At 55.1% G+C, this 18,976-nt stretch overlaps 1 protein-coding gene across 1 annotated transcript in view; it reads right to left on the bottom strand.

Moving 5' to 3' along the window:
* Positions 1-9,686, bottom strand: part of RASSF5 (Ras association domain family member 5) — a 73,321-nt gene extending 63,635 nt beyond the window's left edge. The window contains exon 1 of the mRNA NM_001113760.3: positions 9,215-9,686. Coding sequence (NP_001107232.2) covers positions 9,215-9,686 — 472 coding nt within the window. The remainder of the gene's footprint in view (positions 1-9,214) is intronic.
* Positions 9,687-18,976: the final 9,290 nt, after the last annotated feature.

Raw genomic sequence — 18,976 nt, 5'->3', positions numbered from 1 at the left:
GCTGTGGTTCTTCCCCAGGCCACAGAGAATGCTGAGTGGCATCGTATCCTAGAGGCAAGGTCCTCCAGCCACTGAGAGGAGAAAATGGTAGAATAAACCTAAACGGCACATGACCTTCCAAATCGCCCCCCTGACCACCTGCCCCCTCACAGGAGCTCTGGCCAGGAGGACCCAGCTGGACTACCCCTCCCTGCTGAGGCCCTTGGCACTGGGTGTAGGAACCATAAAACACACAGTTTATAAGTCATGTATTTAATACAGAGATGTCCCCAAAGGCCCCCTTCCGCGGGCTGGGACACTGGTTCTTTCTCCCTAATGCTTCCTCGTGGGGGACTGCTAATGGTCTTTTTTGTGATCCTCTAGTTTACCCAGCAGCTTCCCTGGTGGCTCAGTGGTGAAGAATCCACCTGTCAGGGCAGGAGACCTGGGTTCGATCCCTGGGTCGGGAAGATCCCCTGGAGAAGGGAATAGCTGCCCACTCCAGTATTCTTGCTGATGGACAGAGGAACCTGGTGGACTATATATAGTCCATGGGGTTGCAAAAGAGTCAGACACAATAGCGACTAAACAACAAGTTTACCCAGCTCTGCACAGACAAGACTCACAGGTGAGTCCAGGTCTTGAGATGATACCAGCTCACCGTGCGAGGTTCCTGGCCCCACTGGGACATAAGATCTTCACAAGGACCCAGGCTTTCCTGCCTGGCTAAGGACAGACAAGGGTGGCATTCCCATTCTCATGCTCAGAGAAGAGGACAGGCACATGCGGGGGAATTTTAAATCGTGAGTCATGTGTCATGGGGGAAAATCCCTCCTGAATGCCCCACTTGGGCTTGAGGAGGCACTGATCTCACTTCCCTTCTTCCTCATCACAGAGATGTTGTGTGGACAGGTTAAGTCATTGGGGAAGCCAGCAGGAAAGAACTGGCTGAGAAGCCAGACAGGGCTTTGGAAGGTTCTAGAATCCTTACTCCTGATCTTTTGAAAACTTGGGATAGGTTTTCTACTGTAGGAATATTTTAGGAGGAGCACAATGACCTCTTGCTGCCCCAACATCTAAGCACTGACCCTCTGACCATGCTGAAGAGTCCAGCCAAGGCCAACATAATTTGAAGAAACACCTTTAACCATCCTACATGCTGGGGTTGCAATAAATTCTCACCATGATATACCCTGTGTATAAAAAGGTCCTTCCAGATGGCTTTAAAAAACTTTCATCACTAGAAGAGACATTTACATTTACATTATGCGCAACCTCTTTTTTCTAAAAACTCTCAAGTTACATCTGGAGTCTTTTGTTCCATTTGAATAATAAGGCATCTCTGAGTTTTCTTTGGATTTTTAATACTTTCCTCAGTTGCAGAAAGGACATAATTGTTTAAACAGAAACCACAAAGCCTCCAGCTTCCATTTAACTTAGATGGAAAAAACAGCTTCCTCCAAGTCAGCAAGGAAAGTAAGTGATGACACCCAAATATGAGCCTGACCTGGAGACACACTCTCAGAGTTGGAGTAGGGGGCGGGGGGGGGAGGGGGCTTTTTGCTGTCCCCAACTCAGCCACACCATTGCCAGGGACAGGGAGGAGACCCACGATACAAACCTCAGTTTATTTTCCAGTCCCAATCCAACTCTTCTTCCCATCGTTGCCCCCTCTGAGACACAACCTAATTTCTCTTTGCTCCTGTGTCATGAACTCTGCCCCTGGGTCACAGCAAGGAGGATCTTTTCTGTTCCAGGAAAAGTCTTTAACCTGCATTTCCACGCCCACTCCCTACACACACCTAACACCAGTGAGGTGGGGGTGGGGACAGACACACTTCTTCCTTTTATCTTGAGATTGAAGAAAAACTTCACCTTTTGTTTTAGGACCTCATGATTTACACATGCTGAAAATCTATTTAGAAACCAAAGCCTGAGAACAGGCTGAAGGGCCGCCAGCTCGCAACTGTCCGGGACCCGACGGATCCTCTAGCTTGGACAGGGCTTACCCACCCCTTGGCTCACCCCTCTCTGTTTCTGTATCTCTTTTTATGGACATTTCAGCATTTGTTGGCAGGTGAATGAGGAAGCTCCACTAACTGGCGTGTTCAGTGACATTAGCTCACAGGGCAAAATGCTGCCTGTGCTGGGTTCTGGTGCTAACCCTCTGGGTCATCAGAGAAGCCATTGACTCTGGATGCTGGGTCTCCTGGTCTGTGAGATGACCATGATCCAACCAGCCCTGCCTGCCTCTCAAGGACGCTGCTGGGCCCAGCAGAGCCAGTAGGCAAGAAGACACTTTAGATCCAGCCAAGGCATCTCTGAGATAAAACTGGTCTCTGCTCCCATAGTTCCTTGGCCATTCTCAGTACTTTCTTCTTTCCCATGAATATCTCCATCTTTGTAGACTCACAGAATACCAATTTGCATCTTCAGCAAATATGACGCTTCTTTCCCAGATCTGGCATCCGGGAGAATCAAAACATAAAAGGATAAAGAAAAAAAAAAACCAAAATGGGCAAAGAACATCACTCTTCTTTCAGGCCTGACTTTTGCGGACCTGTGGTTTGATTTATGAAAGGTACACAGAAGCCAAGTTTTCATGTTTTAGCAGCCCTAAGCCAGCAGCCACTGCAGACGTCTGAGTAAGATCTGCTCCGCCCTGGAAATGTTTGTTCAAGAAGCAGGGAGGGGGAGCAGAAGGTGGCTTGTAGGCCCTTCGCTGAACAGCAAATACGACCCAGCCTCGCTGTGGTCACAGGCGAGAAACATACCCGGCTACCAGCCTGCCCGTCCGCCCAGCGACACATGGGAACTGCTTGAACTTTTCAACACCACCTTCTTCCCAACCCTCGACACAACACTGGCTTGTGCCCCCTGCACCCCGCCGATGCCCTGGATGAGGCCAGGGGAATGGGGTGAGCCGGAAAACCCTGAAGAACATCGGGGGGCGCTACAGCAGTCAGGGCTCACAGGACAGAGCGCTCTCCACCAGGAAGTTGGGCACGGGGCTGCCGTGCCAGGACAGACCTGCTGCTCTCCCCGCTTCCTCTCCAAACAAGGCAAACGAGAGCCCAGCATCACAGCTTCCCTGTGGGTACATCTCTCAAGAATGCTCTCCGCACCAGGAGCCACAGGCAGGCTCCAACAGGCCCTGCGTGAACCTGCCGGCCACGGCGGCCAACACCCCAGAGCGGAGGGCTCCCAGACTCCGCCAGGCTCTGCCCACATCGGCAGGGTGCAGGGGCCCTTCAGGAACACCCAGGATCACCTCCTGGGTCCAGGTCAAGACGGTGCTGACCTTGGGGGAGCACTCCTGTGAGTCCTCCCCGGCACCAATTGTACTCCACTTCTACCAGGGGACTGAGCCTGCCGTCATCACCTCGTCCCCCGAAAGCCGGCCCAGCACCCCTCCCAGCCCTGAGATCCAGCCCGGAACATGTATGGAGAAGCTGCCAAAACTCTTGGAGAAAAACCGAAAGTGACTAAAGGCATAGCCATCTCCAGGGTCAGGGCCGGCCTTGCCAGCATCAGCTGCCTGCAGCACTTCCCGACCCAGCCAGGGGACAGCGACCAGGCCCCGGAGGGCGGCGGGGGGTGGCGGGGCGGGGTGAGGCCCTCTGAGAGGCAGGAAGCCTCCCCCACGGGCTCGGCAGGACCACAGGGCGGGTACTGATGGAAGCCGGCGACGGGGAGGGATGTCCCCTCTGCATGCTCTGCACACCCACAAATACCTGCCCAAGGGTACTCACCATGTCATCAGAGGACGGCAACCAGGAAGGGCCTCTTATGAGGCCAGCTTCCTCAGCAGCCTCCACAGCGCCTCAGCAGGCGGGGCCAGAGCAGAACGCAGCTCCTTCCCCGGGGAGACTGCGGGCTGAGGGGTGGGGATCGGGAGCGCCCCGCGGGAGAGCCCTGGGGAGGCAGGGGCTGGGATGCCCCCACGGGCAGCGGCAAGAGGTCCCCCAGATGCTGGGTGTGGACCAAAGGCAGGAAATTGCGTTACAGCCTGAGCTGGTGCAGGCCACCTTCAAGGCAGGTCGGCTTTGCTCCGCATGAGGCTCTAAGCTCCCCTGCCCCTGCCAGATGGACGGGCGCCTCCTTCTCTCCATCCGAGACCCCAGCAGAAGCCTCCCTGCATCCTGACCTCGTGAATCTGCTCTGGGATGAATGTGGATGCAGCAGGCAAAGGCTGTAGGCTCCTCAGAGAAAAGGCACTGTGGACCCGTGAAGAATTCCTCCAGCGTGTATCACTCTTAGAGCCGCGCCGGGCCTGCCCTGAGTCTCAGCCACTCTCTGAGCCCTTGGGTCCTGCCTCCAGGGACTGCAGCCAGCTTCCCGGGGCTACAGGGTCCCCTCAGCAGCCAGGCAGAGCTGGGGGCTCTCTTTCCCCTGCCCTACAAGGCCTATCTGCCAGGCTTGGCACCCGCTGAATTCACTGGTAAACTCGGGGAGAAAAGAGAGGATCCCGGATCAAGCCCACAAAGCTGAGGGGAGATGTCAATTCACTTCCCCCCAATAACTCTGCAGGATCAGCCAGAGAACACACACGTTCATTACCAAGTCTAATTAGGCTGGCAGACAAGTGGCATTAATCATTTTTGACTGTACCTGGGATTCAAGCCCCTCTTACTCCATAATCAGAAAATTTTATGCTCTGATGGATAAGGGGAAAAAATTAAACCCACATTTAATCCTTTCACTTTCATTTTGTGAAAATACAGGAAGCAGGGAGGAGAAACAGAGAGCAGCAGCTTGGGGGCCTCAAATGGCCTCTCTCAAGGCGTCCACGTCCTTCCTCTGCCCTCCCATGTCCCCCAGCCCTCCACCAGGACTCTCCCCAAGGAAAAACCCCAATCAGAGCCAGAAGCAGAGGAGGGAAGGGAGGTGGGGGATTCCATTATCTCTAACAACGAAACGTCCATTTCAGGGCTTAATTTTCCTAACCTCTAAGGCCAAGCGTGGGCCTGAATTAATGAAAATACTTTAAGCCACATACTTCAGTGTGACCAGGTGTCCTGGACAAATAAAACACTTTCCAAGTGCCCCAGGTTCCTGGGCCTGCTACAGAGAGACTCAATGTCCGTGTCCCAGTAACCTCTTCTGCAAAGAACCCAAGAGAGGGGCTGGGTCTGTGGGACTCCGTGGCTGTCACATGGGGGTCCACTCTGTACAGAGAGGTGGGTTAAGCCCGACCACTGATGCTGTGATGAGACAGAGCTATCAAGGCTCGACAAGGGGCTCTCACCCAGGAGGTCCCTGTTCCCGTGCCAGCAGACTCCACGGCAAACACCTCGCACTCCCACCATAAAACAGGTCTCCCACAGGAGGGGGAGGTCAGGATGGTAAGCTCCAGGGTCCCCCTTCACCCTGTAACCCCTACCACGTAACCCTTTACAGCTCTGAACACACCCCTCCAGGGAGGACCCGCTCCACTAGTAACGTGCACGGCATGTCCAAGTATCCCTCTCTCAGTGTTGAGTTGAACTTAGCTTTTCCCATTTTCCAGACCATTTCCTATTCCAAGATGGCTAATGCATCCACCAAACGAGATAAAAGGTTAACCCCGAGTTCCTTCTGTAGAAGAAAGGGTCTACAACCTGCAAGGGACATTCCCTGAGAATAAAGGCAGTCCGTGAGAGTTCCAAGGGTTGTGTGCTATTGACCATTCCCTTTTGGAATGCTGGAAACGGATTCTCACCACGGCCACTGTCCCCCACCCCCAGACACACACACACATGACTTCATATAATCTACCTCTCTCTCTCCCTCCCAGTCCCCACCAGATTTCCTTCTCTATCTAATAAACACGAGTTCTTTAATCCTAGAAATGAATATCAACTTTGAACGTCTCCTGTTGGCAAATCCAGCATTAACCAGAGCTCCGTTACAGTCCTTGAAGTAGGGATAAGCTTGAGATAGAGGAATTTTCACTGAAAAGGCAGTGGGGAGACAGTTTTCTAAAAGCTTCCCTTATTAAAAGCCCGTTTTGCCAACACAGCTCCCACCCAGTGTCAACCTCCTGCTGAGACATATGTCATTTACACACCCGCTGTCCCTCCGCGTGTTTCCAAGAGCTGGGAGATTTAATAGTAAAACAGACGACTGCCTTTATCAGGCACGAGACTGTGCTCTGTGCTGGGGACAAGTGGTGCAAATGCCAGGTGCCAGGGTCCCGACGACCTCGAGGCCACCAACACGCCGTGAGGATGCCCACAGCAGGCAGGAGTGGCCCTGCCCCGCCTGTGCTGCACGGGGCACCCTCTTCCCGCCTCAGCTCAGCAACCGAGCAGAGCTGGAAAACGGCTCTCACTGTTCGGAAAGGTGATCCTAAGAAGTGCCGGGAGCCCAGGCAAATTGTTACAGCCGCTGGATGGGAGGGGATAATAATAACATTCATACTGCCCTAAATGTTTAAGTTGCCTTCTACCAGGCACTGTTCTAAGCCCTTTCCATATATTAATTCATTAAATTCTCACATGAACACAATTGAGAAGGTAATGCTATCATCTCAATTTTTTAAAACACAGAAGAGGAACACAGAGGTACCCAGGGTCACACAGAGACTAATTGGCAACATCAGGATTCAAACCTAGGTCTTCTGGTTCCAGGCTGTTCTCTTAGGCACTGCAGAGTACTGCCTTTCAAAAGTCATGTTTCTGACCCTTGCTTTTTAAAACAAAGATAAAACAAACCCACCCCACCATGGAATTAGAACTTCAGTTGAAAGAAAGATGATTGGTGAGTTTGGCCTGCCAGCCATCAGAACATTTCTCAACTGTTTCCATCAGGCTACAAGTCCACAATCAGTTAAATATTAATAATGACAAACAGAGGCTCCTCTCTGTAGTCCCTTGATTCCAACTCTGCTCCCTCTCCGGTGTTCAGACATCCCTGGTTGGTACTAACCCACCTAGCTGAGGGCTACTAAGTCACACAGAAATCAGAGGACACGCGTATTCACCTGGGGCTTCCTTTCACAAGAAACTGTCTAATGTGAAAGTATGAAAGTGAGAGTCACTCAGTTGTGTCCCATTCTTTGAGACCCCATGGAATTCTCCAGGCCAAAATACTGGAGTGGGTAGCCTTTCCCTTCTCCAGGGGATCTTTCCAACCCAGAGATCGAACCCAGGTCTACCGCATTGCAGGCAGATTCTTTACCAGCTGAGCCACAAGGGAAGCTCTGCATAAATTCATTTAATCATGGAGTATCATGCATATACACAAATAAACACACAGACACCATTACCAACAACAACCCCGCCAGTCGTAAAACTATATGCCAAATGTTCAACAATTGATACAGTCCTCCAAGTGTCTTTTTCACTCTTGCTTTTAAACTTTTCTCAGTTTTTGCCACGCTGCAAGGCATGCAATATATTAAGTTTCCCGATGAGGGATCAAACCCTGCAGTGGAAGCATGGAGTCCTAACCACTAGACCAACTGAAGGCCTCAACGTCCTAATACAAACTAGAATTCCAATGAAGCAGCTTTCCTGGGATTCCAGCACACTAAAACCCATTACAAAGAGAATACTGCCTCTCTATGTTACTGTTGGGAGGCAGTAAAGTACCCCAGGGCCCTTGAGAGGGCAAAAGCTGCAAACACATCTGTGGGAAAGTTGCATTTGATTCTACTGAAGGTCAGGGCGATTTGCCAAGTGACAGCAGCCCTCCGCCCACATCACACATTTCTGTATCTATCGCCCTTTCCTTATTAATTAGCACCTGAACTGAGTTTTGATGGTGGAGGGAGCAGAACCCACCCCCACCTCCCACACTCCTCTTCCGCTGGATCCTGGCTTCGAGTCTGAGCTCTGCTGCCCTGAAGCCAGCTGCAGTGGGAAGCACACCGCACAGCCTTGGCTGGGGACTGCAGAGAGGCAAGGTCAGGCTTTCGTGATGAGAGTGTAACAGTTGCTGCTGCACAATGCTGCAGCTGGATGGGAGATGGGGGCTGCTGTCATGTGGGAAGAAGCTTGGCTGAAAGATGCGACCCCAAGCCATTTCCAGAGATGCTTTCTAGAGGCTGTACCATCGTCTGCACTTTGCGCTTCAGATATTTAAACTATCTACATAAACACATAGGCACATGGGTGTGGGTATCGTCTGCCAAACATGGCAACAGCAATTATGGGGTGGGGAACAGGAAAAGAAGAAATCTATTTTTCTAGATAAATCTAATAGGGAAAAAAATCTATTTTTCTAGATAAGTCTAATAGGAAAATCTATTTTTCTAGATAACTCTAATAAGAAAAGAAGAAAAGAAACATCACTGAAGAAATATACACACCTAACTGCTGGAAGAGAAAAATAACAAACCCCCAAGAAGACCGCAAATGTGCTCAGAAAATCTATACAGTGGATGTCCAGTGTTTTATAGTCAGGCTTTGAGAAGATTCTGGCTCAGGGGAGGAGGCTGGAGGGACCTGAGAGCTCTGGGGAGGGTGAGACAGGGCAGGTAGTTGGGTAATTCTCGAGCCTGATGCCTGGTGCAGTAGCCAGTAGGAGGAAGAGGAGGAAGCAAGGCCCAGCCAAACGTCAGAGCAGAGGGCAAAGGTCCGAGGGGCCAGAGGTGGACGGCGGGAGAGGGCAGGGATCCAGGGTCACTTCACGCTCTTCTCAAGCCTCATGGCCTCTGTCCATCCAAAGCCCAACCAGGTCTCTTCCCTGTCCCCACAGGTCACCCTGGAGGAAGGGTGTACCACAGGCAGGCAGGCAGACAAAGTCATCAGCCATTACCCTAATAAGCAGGGGCCAAACGGTCATCTCAAGAATAGCCTCACAGCCCACTCTCAAGAAGCTACAAAAAAGCAAGAGAGGGCACTGGAGACCCAGGAGAATGATCTGGTAGCATCAGGCATCAACCCCAGCGTGTGTGTGTGTGTGTGTGTGTGTGTCTGTGTGTGTGTGTGTGTCTGTGTGTGTGTGTGTGTGTGTGTGTGTGCGCGCGCGCGCGCGCCCGCGCACTGGCTGTATCTGGAGAGGGGCGAGACGCGCACCTGTCAGAGGAAGAGGTGCTTGTTAAATACCGCACAAGCATACCTAAGGGCACTAAGGAGGAGAGTGTGTCCAGGGGCTACCTGCCTCGGTGAAAATCCTGGTCTCCCCTGAAGCCGGAGGGGTCAGCGCCCCCTCTCGGCTCGCCCCAGCCGGCTCGCTCGCAGCCGCTCGCGGGCAGACTGCGGTCTTCCCGCGCGCCCCAGCCCCGCCCGACCCCGACCCTCACACTTACTAGCGCAGCTCAGTGCCCGCCACCACACCTCTCGCCCGCACAGGTCGCACCAGCCGCGGCCACCCCGCAGCGCCAGTTCCACGAAGCAGTGGCCCTCGCCTCGCTCCGCCGGGACGCGGGGATCCTGCGGCTGCTCGAAGATGCTGCGCACGTCGCGGGGCCGGGGCGCGCCAGGCCGCCGCCTCAGTCTCTGCTGCAGACCAGGCCGGAGAGGGCGAGCGGGTCGGGAGGCCCGGGGCTGGGGCTCCGGGTCCCCCCGGGCGGCCCTCCAGGCACTGCGTCTCTCGTGCGCCCCGGGCGCAGTGGAGAGCGGCGCGGGGGCGCAGCGGCGCGAGGAGTGGCCCGGGGGGGGCGGCGGCGGCGGCGGCGGCAGCGGCTCGGGGTCGCTCAGGCTCTGCAGATAGTGCGGCGGTTCTGGCTCCAAGAGCAGCCGGTACGGGCGCTGCCCGATGGCCGGGGACGCCATGGCCATGCCGGGCGGCTCTCCGCGCTGGCGCTCCTCCCGAGTCCTCTTCGAGAGCGGGGCGGCCCCAGACCGGCGCGCCTTTAAAGGGACCGCAGCCTGCGGGGCGGGGCGGGGCGGGGGCGGGGAGACCTCTGAGAGGCAGGAAGGAAGACCCGAGGGAACCACCGACCGCCCGACGGGCAGGGGCGGCGGTGGGGGACGCCTGGGCGAGTGTGGATTTCGGGGTGTCTTCAGGTAGCCGGGGCAGCTGAAGGGTTGCACGTGTAAAGCTTCTTTACAGGACAACTCGGAAGAGGCATTCTGTAGGAGCCTCCTGCCTTCAGCTCTACCTCCTCGCCTCTCCCATCCTTCACCCCCAACCCCAGATTTCCACCCTCCAACCTCAGGTTCCCACGCCCCCAATCCACACCCCAACCCGCCCGGAGGAGGGAACGGGCCGGAGGGAAGGGCTTAGAAACGGAGAATGGGGGTCCAGCGAGACGTCCACCGGCTCAGAGTCGGCCCGCTGGCCTCTCGGTTTTCACGCCCACCGGAGGGATGCATCCCCCGGCCCTTCCCCTACGGCGCTCGCCGCAGTCCGCCGCCCCCGCGCGCGCCGAGCCGGGCGCAGGCAGGGGATGCCCGGCTCCGGCTCGCGGGCCCGCCGCGGCTCCGAGTCCCGTGACGGCGGGGGACGCTTCCGATGCTGATGGCAGCGGGCTGTCCGCGCGCCGCGTTCACCCTGGTTGGATTTCCCCTTTCGCAGCAGCCCTGGCCTGTGGGAGAGTCCTTTCCCGGAAGACTGGAGTTCTGGTGATCCTAGGTCCGTGCGAACACTCCGGCCCCTCAAAGGTTGGGAGAGCTTTCCTTTCTAAGTCAAATCTGCCTCTCCCCATAGCAGTTCTAGTAATTCCTGTGGAAATACCACCACCACCCGCGCCCGCAAAAGCCCTGCTTTGCACCTGGAGTAGACAGCCCTCCTGTGGGACTCAGAGAGAGATTCCTTTCTACAGTCCGAGGACAGGCTTCACAACCTCCCCCTCCTCTGGATTTTAATGCTCTGCTGTCCTCTCCTTGAAAGCCTTAACAGTTTTTGAACAAAAGGCTAGCATTGTCTTTTAGCCCTGGGTCGCACCAAGTAGGTAAGCGGCCCTGCCCATCTCTCCTGGGTGGGGAACCGGGCCTGCTGGGGCTCCGAACCTGTGTCCCGTCACAGACCTGCTGTGTGACCCCGGGTCCTCTCTATCCTCTATAGTTTCCTTAGCTGGAAACTGGACTGGGAGTGAGCAGACACGTGACGCTTTCCTCATCCTCTCTGATTACATCACTCTGACTCAGTGGTCACTGCCTGTCCTCTTGAAAGGTGCGGTTCAGTTTGGTTGATTTAGTAGAGGTCACCAGCGAATCAACTTGAGAAACACATGGTCTGAATTCTTCTAGACCTGAGTTGCTTCCTCCCCTTCCCAGGCCAGAGATGGGTCTCCCCCTAGTGTCTTCTAGGGGAATCTTCACTTTAGCTTTTGGATTTCCCCTTGGAGGTTCGTTTTTAGGTGATTCCTAAAATTTCAACAGTCGAGAGGCCAGGGAAAGCCCAGCTTGCTTCGGCCCACGGCTTTTCCCTCATGGTGGTGGCAGCCATGGGTCCTTTGATCCCTGGGTGTCACCAAAGGTTCTCACCTCATGAGGCCGCTTCTGAGTGTGTGGCAAGAATGTGGCCAAGAGCACAGAGCTATGAAGCAGAAGGTGTGAGATGGGGGCCTGTGAGCCACAGCCACCCTGCTCTACTCCCCTCCTGCCCCTCTCCTCTCCCCTGTCTGAACCTCGCGTTCTCTACATTAGTGGTTTTCAAATGCTGCCATGCATCACCGTCACCTGGAGGGCTTGTTGAATTACAGATTACCGAGCTCCACCCCCTGAGTTTCTGAGTCAGTTTGTCTGGGCCTGGGGTTTGGGATTTTGTCTATTTTTTTCTTTTCCATTATGGTTTATCACAGGAGATTGACTGTAGTTCCGTGTGCTGTGCAGTAGAACCTTGTTGCTTGCCCATCCTGTATGTAACAGTTTGAGATTTTGCATTTTAAACAAGTTCCCAGGCCGTGTTGATGCTGCTGGTCTATTGCTTTAGATCGAAGGTGGCAAGAAGAAAATAGGATTCTCTGCTCTTTGCCCCGCAGAGCAAGTGAAGTTCAGCGGGAAGCGACTGAGAAAAACACAGTGGGGGCTAATTCTGCAATGTTTTCTGGCAGATGTTGACCCAGAAAAGACCAATTTGCCTCTGTGGTCTTTTTTCCCCATCTCTCTCACTTCTTCTGCAAGCAGTTCTTGAGAGGCCGTTGCAGAAGCCTATACGTTTGCCGAATCCACCCTGTATTATCCACCTCTGGCCACAGGCATGAGACTTGTTTGAAGATCACTTCCTCCAACCTTGGGAGAGCAGAGGGCTGGGAGAGGCCCAGGGTGTGGGCCAAGCTCAAGCTCTGCTGACAGTCTGATGTGGCAAGGAGAAGGGACCTGGTGGAGAGTGCATCACCGAGGAGCCAGTTTTGAAATGCCATTTGTGAAATTGCCAACAATGGCCATTTCTGTCCTTCATCACCCTCCCCTCAGCATGCGTTTGGGCAACCCAGCCCAGATTCCTGGGATGGAGAGGCTCACAGGATGAGTGTCTCCTCTGGCCCTGGGAAACTGAGGACTCTCTGGAATACTCAGGCATAAACTCCTTTGCCCAGGTTCCTGAGCTGGGTAGAAACGTGCTCTCGTTTAGTTGTCCTGCCTCAGCTCTGATCTGGAGGAGTGCAGGGAGAAAGCACTCCAGCAGGGCCAGAGCCCGGCATGTGGCTTCAGGGAGGGAAGGGAGATAAAAGTGGAGATAACGTAATTCCATGTGACCAACTCCAAAAGTGTATCAAGTTTATCTCCCAGTTCATCTCCCTGAGCTAGAGACTGAGGTCAGGCTAGGCTGCTGCCTCTCCTGAACCCCCAGCAGGAGGCTCTCTGCCGGGAACTTGCCTCTTCTGATGTCATCTTTCCTAGCCCAGTCTCCTTCTTCCCCAGAAGAGCATCCTCTCCCATCACACACACACACACACATACACACACAAGCACACACGCAGCCCATTTTCCTTCATCAGGGAAGTACTAGATAAACTCCAGGCTCATGGTAGGGTCAGGACCTGGGGTAATGTCTGATGCTTGAACTTTGGAACTGCTCGGGTTGGTCTTTGGTTATGCCGGCCACAAGGGCGAGACCACAGCATCTGCTGAGACACCTCCACTGGGAGTTTTCTCCCCTTGTTAGCAGATCCTCTTGGCTCGGAGCCACTGACTTTTTTCTGCTTGTGACTCACTCCCAGAAGAGTGGGTGTGCTGTTTTTCCTTTTGACCAAAGGGAAGGATGCTGACAGTGAGTTTGAGTGTGTAAGTCACTTCAGAGGTGGTCTCTCGGTTCCCTCAGTGGGTTTCAAGGTTATCTCCTAACACCCCGACCCCACCCCCCCCGCCCCCCCACCCACCAGGGAGCTTCCTAGGAGGAAGGAAAAGAGGAGGAGAGAATATGGCCTGACTTTCTGAAGGGGAAGTTCCTGGGTTTGTCTGGCTTGGAGGCATTCGAAGTCGCCTGAAACCCCCAAAGGGACTTAGGGACCTCCCAGTGATTGTGGCAGTACAGCTGTCTGCTTGGGGTCACTGGACCTGTCAGGACAGGTCAGGCTACGGGCAGTAAACAACCCTCCACGTCCCAGTGCCTTGCACCCAGAGACTGCTTTCTCACTCACATCACATGCCCCTTTGCCTGTTGGTGGGGAGACTTTGTTCCTCAGAGTCAGGGATCCAGGCTGATGGAGGCGTCATGTAGCATGTTGCCCAGCAGCAAACCAGAGGGACGCAGAGATCCCCGAGGCTCCGATAGCAGCATGCAAAAGCTCCAGCTACTTCTGCTCGCTCCTCGTGGGCTAGAATTAGTTCTAAAGCCCACCCTCCACAAGGAGGGCAGGAAGTGCATTCCTTCCTTGTGCTCAGGATGGCAAAAGAGCTGGAAGTACTTGGTCAACAGCGCAAATGACCCCTCCCTGCTGTCCTTAAGAGCACAGAGCAATTACTCATTTAACAAGGGATCACCTAATATCCACTGTATCTCAGGTGCTGTTTTAGGCATTAAAGGTGCAACAGTGAAATGGCCATGTTCCTGAAGCTAATAGAAGTTTAGGTGGAGAGTCAGCTACTAGACACGTCAACTCGAGTGTAACAGAGCCTCAGGTCACGCGCACTTGATGGCAAACAAAGCCCAGTGAGGGACAGAGAGCAGCGGGGGCTGTCGGATTGGACTGGAGGCAAGAAGCACCTCTCTGAGGGGCAGATGTTTAAACACAGCCCTGAGTGGGGCCAGCCCTTTGTCTATCTGAGCAAGGAAGTTCCAGGCTGAAGGAGCGGCAGGCTTCCCCTAACCCTCCCAGACTTTGTGAGCATGAGTTTCTTCCAAATGTGGATTCCAGACCCTCCCTGCAGAGATCAGTTCCCTAAGTCTGGACACTGGCTTGTATCTTATGTGAGTTTGGTGAACATGACTCAGAGACCACACTCAGTAGATGTCTGAGGAAGAGCGCTGTTACCTTGAGAAACTGCTGGAGGATGCCTCTTCCTCACGGCTTCCTTCCCCTCCCAGCTGCTTCTGTACACAGAGCTCAGCCTCCTCAGAGAGTGGGGAGCACCTTTCATTGCTAGACTGTGAGCAGGCACCGTGACAACACATTGTTGGGGAATTAAAGTGTTTGTGACGGTCCTTTGTAAAGTGCAGTGTGTTATACATATTTACACTAGAAACATGCATTGAATACCTGCTCTATGGCAAGCACCCTTGGCTTGAATGACCTCTTTACAGCAACTCTGTGAAGTGTCTGGCATGCCTACTTTACAGATGAGAGAACTGAGGGTTGGAGAAGGCATGTGACTGGCCCCCAAAGGTGTCACAGGTTGGACTGAGATCTCTGATTTTGCCTTGGCACTGCCCAGCTGGTGTGGTACAAATGCTGCTAAGTCACTTCAGTCGTGTCTGACTCTGTGTGACCCCATAGACGGCACCCTGCCAGGCTCCGCCATCCCTGGGATTCTCCAGGCAAGAACACTGGAGTGGGTTGCCATTTCCTTCTCCAATGCATGAAAGTGAAAGGTGAAAGTAAAGTTGCTCAGTCGTGTCCAACTCTTCGAGACCCCATGGACTGCAGCCTACCAAGCTCCTCCGTCCATGGGATTTGCCAGGCAAGAGTACTGGAGTGGGGTGCCATTAAATGGCAGCGTTTAAAACCTCTGATCTCAGTTTGTACGTGCTGTTTGAAGAAAATTTTTCCCCATTTTTCTCTCTCTGTTGCAATCTTGTTCAACTTGCAAAGTCTAGTCCAGATAGCAGGCCCTCCACAGGGTCTTCCCAGAGTCCCCCAGCCCTAACTCATTGTTTCTCCTGCATCCACGTCATCCTAACATGAGTCACAATTAGGTTTGCACATTCTTGTCTCCCTCACTTGTCAGTCTTTCTGCCACTGTGCAGGGCAAAGAGGAGGTGCTCGTTAAATGTTTAGAGAAATGAACTCGGCTGTAGGCTCCCAACCTGTACCTAAGAGAGAGTTTATTTCTTAGTATCCCTTCAAGCCATGGCCCCTGCACCCAGGGAGGGGAAGATGAAGGAACTGTCTGGTCTAGGGAGACCAGAAGGCCCCCCAGGACCTGTGGGAGCCGGGAGAAAGTTGCTGGTCACCGGGGTGGATTCTCTGCCTTCATGTGCTAGTAACTGGCCAGGGCTCGGGGCTCGGGGCACCATCGCCCTTCTTAAGGGCTTGGGCTTTGTATGTAACACCAGTGCCCCTGGGGGATCCTCTAGGTCCTTGACACTGCCTAGTGGCCAGAGGGGCAAACCGGGCTGGCAGTGTGAGCAGGAACACGAGGGCTCCTGGGGCGGCGTCACTGTGTGGGATGCGAGGCGGTGGGGCTGGCTTTCCAGCGGTGTGGGGGCGCCTCCTCCATCTGTGCCTCAGTTACGGAACTCTCCCGTCCCCAGCCGCTCTGCCAGGCTCACGATAAGCCTGGTTTCCGTGTGGATGTTTCTTCTCTCCATGTTGGAAAAACTTAGATATTCCAGGCCCGTTTGTCAGCAGCTGTTGCCCTCAGCCAGGGGGGTGGGGTGCCGAGCCACAGCCACGGACGTTCCAGGACTAAGCCATCGCCATGGCCAGGGCAGGGGCAGGCGGAGGGGCAGAGGGGCCTGGGCCGCTTCCCACTGGAAGCATGTGTGCGTGTGTGCACACGCACACACACACGCCTGTCCCTCCTCTGGTTCCTCTCATTTCTGCCCCCTCTCCCCTCTGTCTCCCTCTCCACCCGTCTCGCTCTCCTTCTTCCCCATCCTTCCCTCCTTCCCTCCCCATCCTTCCCTCCTTCCCTCACTCCCACTCTTCTTCCTCCTTCTCTCTCGGCCTCACGGAGGCTCCAGAGAAAGGACGGGACTGTGTCAAGTGCCCGCAGTGATTCTGAGCTTCCAAGAATACACTGAAGCTACTTCAGGTCACGCTGGCTCCTTCCTCACCACCTCCCCATTGGGGTTGCTGGATTACAGAGGTTTTTTTTTTTTTTGCATGTGCATGTGTGAGATGAAGCAAAAAGCAGCCAGGAATCCCATGCTTTGCAAAATCACTGAAGCAGTGTGGGAGTGAGCCCCGGACGACCGGCTGTGGGAATCCTCTGGGGCTGTCCCTGCTGCAGGGAGGCGGCCTCAGAGAGCACGTGCTGGCCCAGGAGGAGGGAGGCCACGCCGCTGTCCCTGAGACTGGCCTTGCCAGCCTCAGCCAGCAGGTTGTGGGCTGGCGCCTGGTCCGGTGTCCCCTGCTGCCCACGGGCCCATACTGGGCGTCCATACAGCCTCTACTGGAGGCTGCAAACTGCCTCGGTGTCCTTGAACTTTAGAGCCTGCGGGAGAATCTCTGGGGAAACGTCCACAAGGCAGGCTCCAGGGCCACACCCTTACAGGTGGGAATCAGGAGGTGGGGAGGGTCCCAGAATCTGGGTTTTGAACCAGAATGCCTGTCTGTATAGAGAAAACTGCACAGATTCTGAGAGTTGCAAAAATTATCGCCCTGAGGCCCCAGGGCTCAGAAGGAGGCACTAGGGCCCCGGCCCATCTCTGCTGCTTCCTTCCAGGTGCCCCTTGAACCAAGCGGCCTGTTTTAACGGCATGTTCACCATCGATCCGAATGCTATGGGGCCTCTTCCCCAAGATTTGCGATGAACCTGAGCCACCGATGGGTCAATCGGAGACAAGGGCTCCGGTTTTCCCACCCAGCCTGCGTGGTGGCCTCAGCCATGGGAGGCGGGGCTGGAAGGGTATGCAGAGACCCCAGGGAGTGTTTCCGACTCCTTGTGGAAACACAGAATCTGTCCCTACCCACAGCTTTGAAAGATGCTGTCTCCATCTTACAAATGAGGACCGTAGGCATGGAGTTTCAGTCCACGCTCCACACAGGCACACGTGTCTTTAAAATACCAGTTGGGCTTGACCTACAAAAACCTGTTTCCACGGCTCCCCGAGGTGAAGCCTGCGTTCCTTCTTGTGGCCAAGGCGCAGCTTCTGGATCTGGCTCCGCCTGGTGCTCAACGCCCACTTCCCACTCCAGCGTGCTCTGTAGCAAGACACATACCTGCCATTCCTCCCACGCCGAGGTGGGTGTCGGCCCCCCGCCAGGGATGCCTCCCATGCCTTCTCTGCCGGGCAACCCTGCTCACCTGCCAAGACCCCACTCTGGAGCCGCCTGCTCCCCGAGTCCTTTCCTGACCCCTGCCCTCTGGCGGTGGTGACGCAGGCCGCCCCCCGAGCCGTGCCTTCCTGTCTCTGCCCGCTGTCGTGGTGCTGAAGGGCCCTTACCCATCAGGGTGAGCTCCCCAAGGGCGGGCACAGCACCCAAGTCGCCACGAAGCTCTGGCTCCCCTCCCAGGGCCTGGCACCCAGCAGGTGCCCAATTGACGTCTCAGCAGCTGAATGGGCACTGCATTTGAAGTGTCGTGTTAGGAATCACCAGAGAGAAGAGGTCATCAGACACCTGGTTGGGGGGGCGGGTCTTACCAGGTTCTGGAAGAACTGGACAAGGTCATGGGCCTGGGTCCAGTTCCATGCTCCCCGCGGAGAGGGCATCAGAAACCCTGCTGGGCTGGGGGCTGGGGGCACCCATGTCAGGGGCTCTGCAGCACAGGATCACACTGAAGCTTTTGCAGGTTCCCTGCTGGCCTTTGCTCATGAGCTCATAGAGCCTGGATAGTATCATTCCCCCAAATCCGCACTTGGCTTTCAGGGATCCCGTGGCTCCACCCAGCATACAGGGTCTTAGAAGCAGCCGCAGCTGCCAGGGAAAATCTGCCATGGGACGTGCCCGGCAGGGCTGCTGAGGAGCCAGGAGTGTCGGCTAAACTTCCCGTGGGCAGGGCGGACCAGAGGGGGCCTGGTGCCCAGGGCCATTGGAGTAATGGCTGGCTCCTGGGAACCCAGGACCTGAGCCCGCCCGGCCTGAGTGACCCAGGGTCCGATGGCACCCAGGAAGCCTGAGGCAAGCACACCCAGCAGCCCTCCCCAGGTCTTTACAGGGCACTGGTCTTCCCATGGAGGACCGGCCCAGACAACGTCGGACTCCAGGACCCAGCCTTCCTCAGCGCTGCCCTGCAGGGCCGTCAGGCGGAACAGCCGCTGAGGACGCAGAAGCTCCTGAAAGACAGGCAGGAAGGATTCCCGGGTCTTCATGCTTCAAAGCGCCAAGTAGGGCTCCTCACTCTTTCCCGCCCATGCTGGAGCCACTTTATTGCACACCCTTCCCCACCCCTAGGCCAGCAGGGTAGTCGGCTCTGGTGAAGGGAAAGGGAGGTACCCTGCAAGGGAAAGACTAGACATGCACAAATCTGAATGCCACACCCTGGCACCATCCAGCTTCTGGGCAAAAGAGAGGATGTACAAAATGGCCCATAGGACTGCTCTCAACCGATATTTAGGACCAGCTGAACAGTGGTAGGGGGTGCGTGGAAAGGAATAGGCACTTGGATGGAGGTTTGGAGGTTAAAAAAACCAAACAGACCCTCCCTGCCAGTTCTAGGCCCTTACACAGCTCCTCAAGTGACAGGGAGCCAGAAAAGAGAGACCCCAGCAGGAGGCCAGCCTCCCTGGGCGCCTCCCTGAAACCAGGCTCCCATTCAGGGAAAGGCAGTGAGCTGTCCTGCCTCCATCTCCTAGTCCTTCTCACAGATTCCCAGGCACACGCAGCCTAGAGCCCTCCTTGCCTCCAGAAACAGCCCAG

Source organism: Bos taurus, chromosome 16 (genome assembly GCF_002263795.3).
Source record: "Bos taurus isolate L1 Dominette 01449 registration number 42190680 breed Hereford chromosome 16, ARS-UCD2.0, whole genome shotgun sequence".
NCBI classification, from domain to species: domain Eukaryota; kingdom Metazoa; phylum Chordata; class Mammalia; order Artiodactyla; family Bovidae; genus Bos; species Bos taurus.
This window is presented reverse-complemented; position numbering and strand designations above follow the sequence as displayed.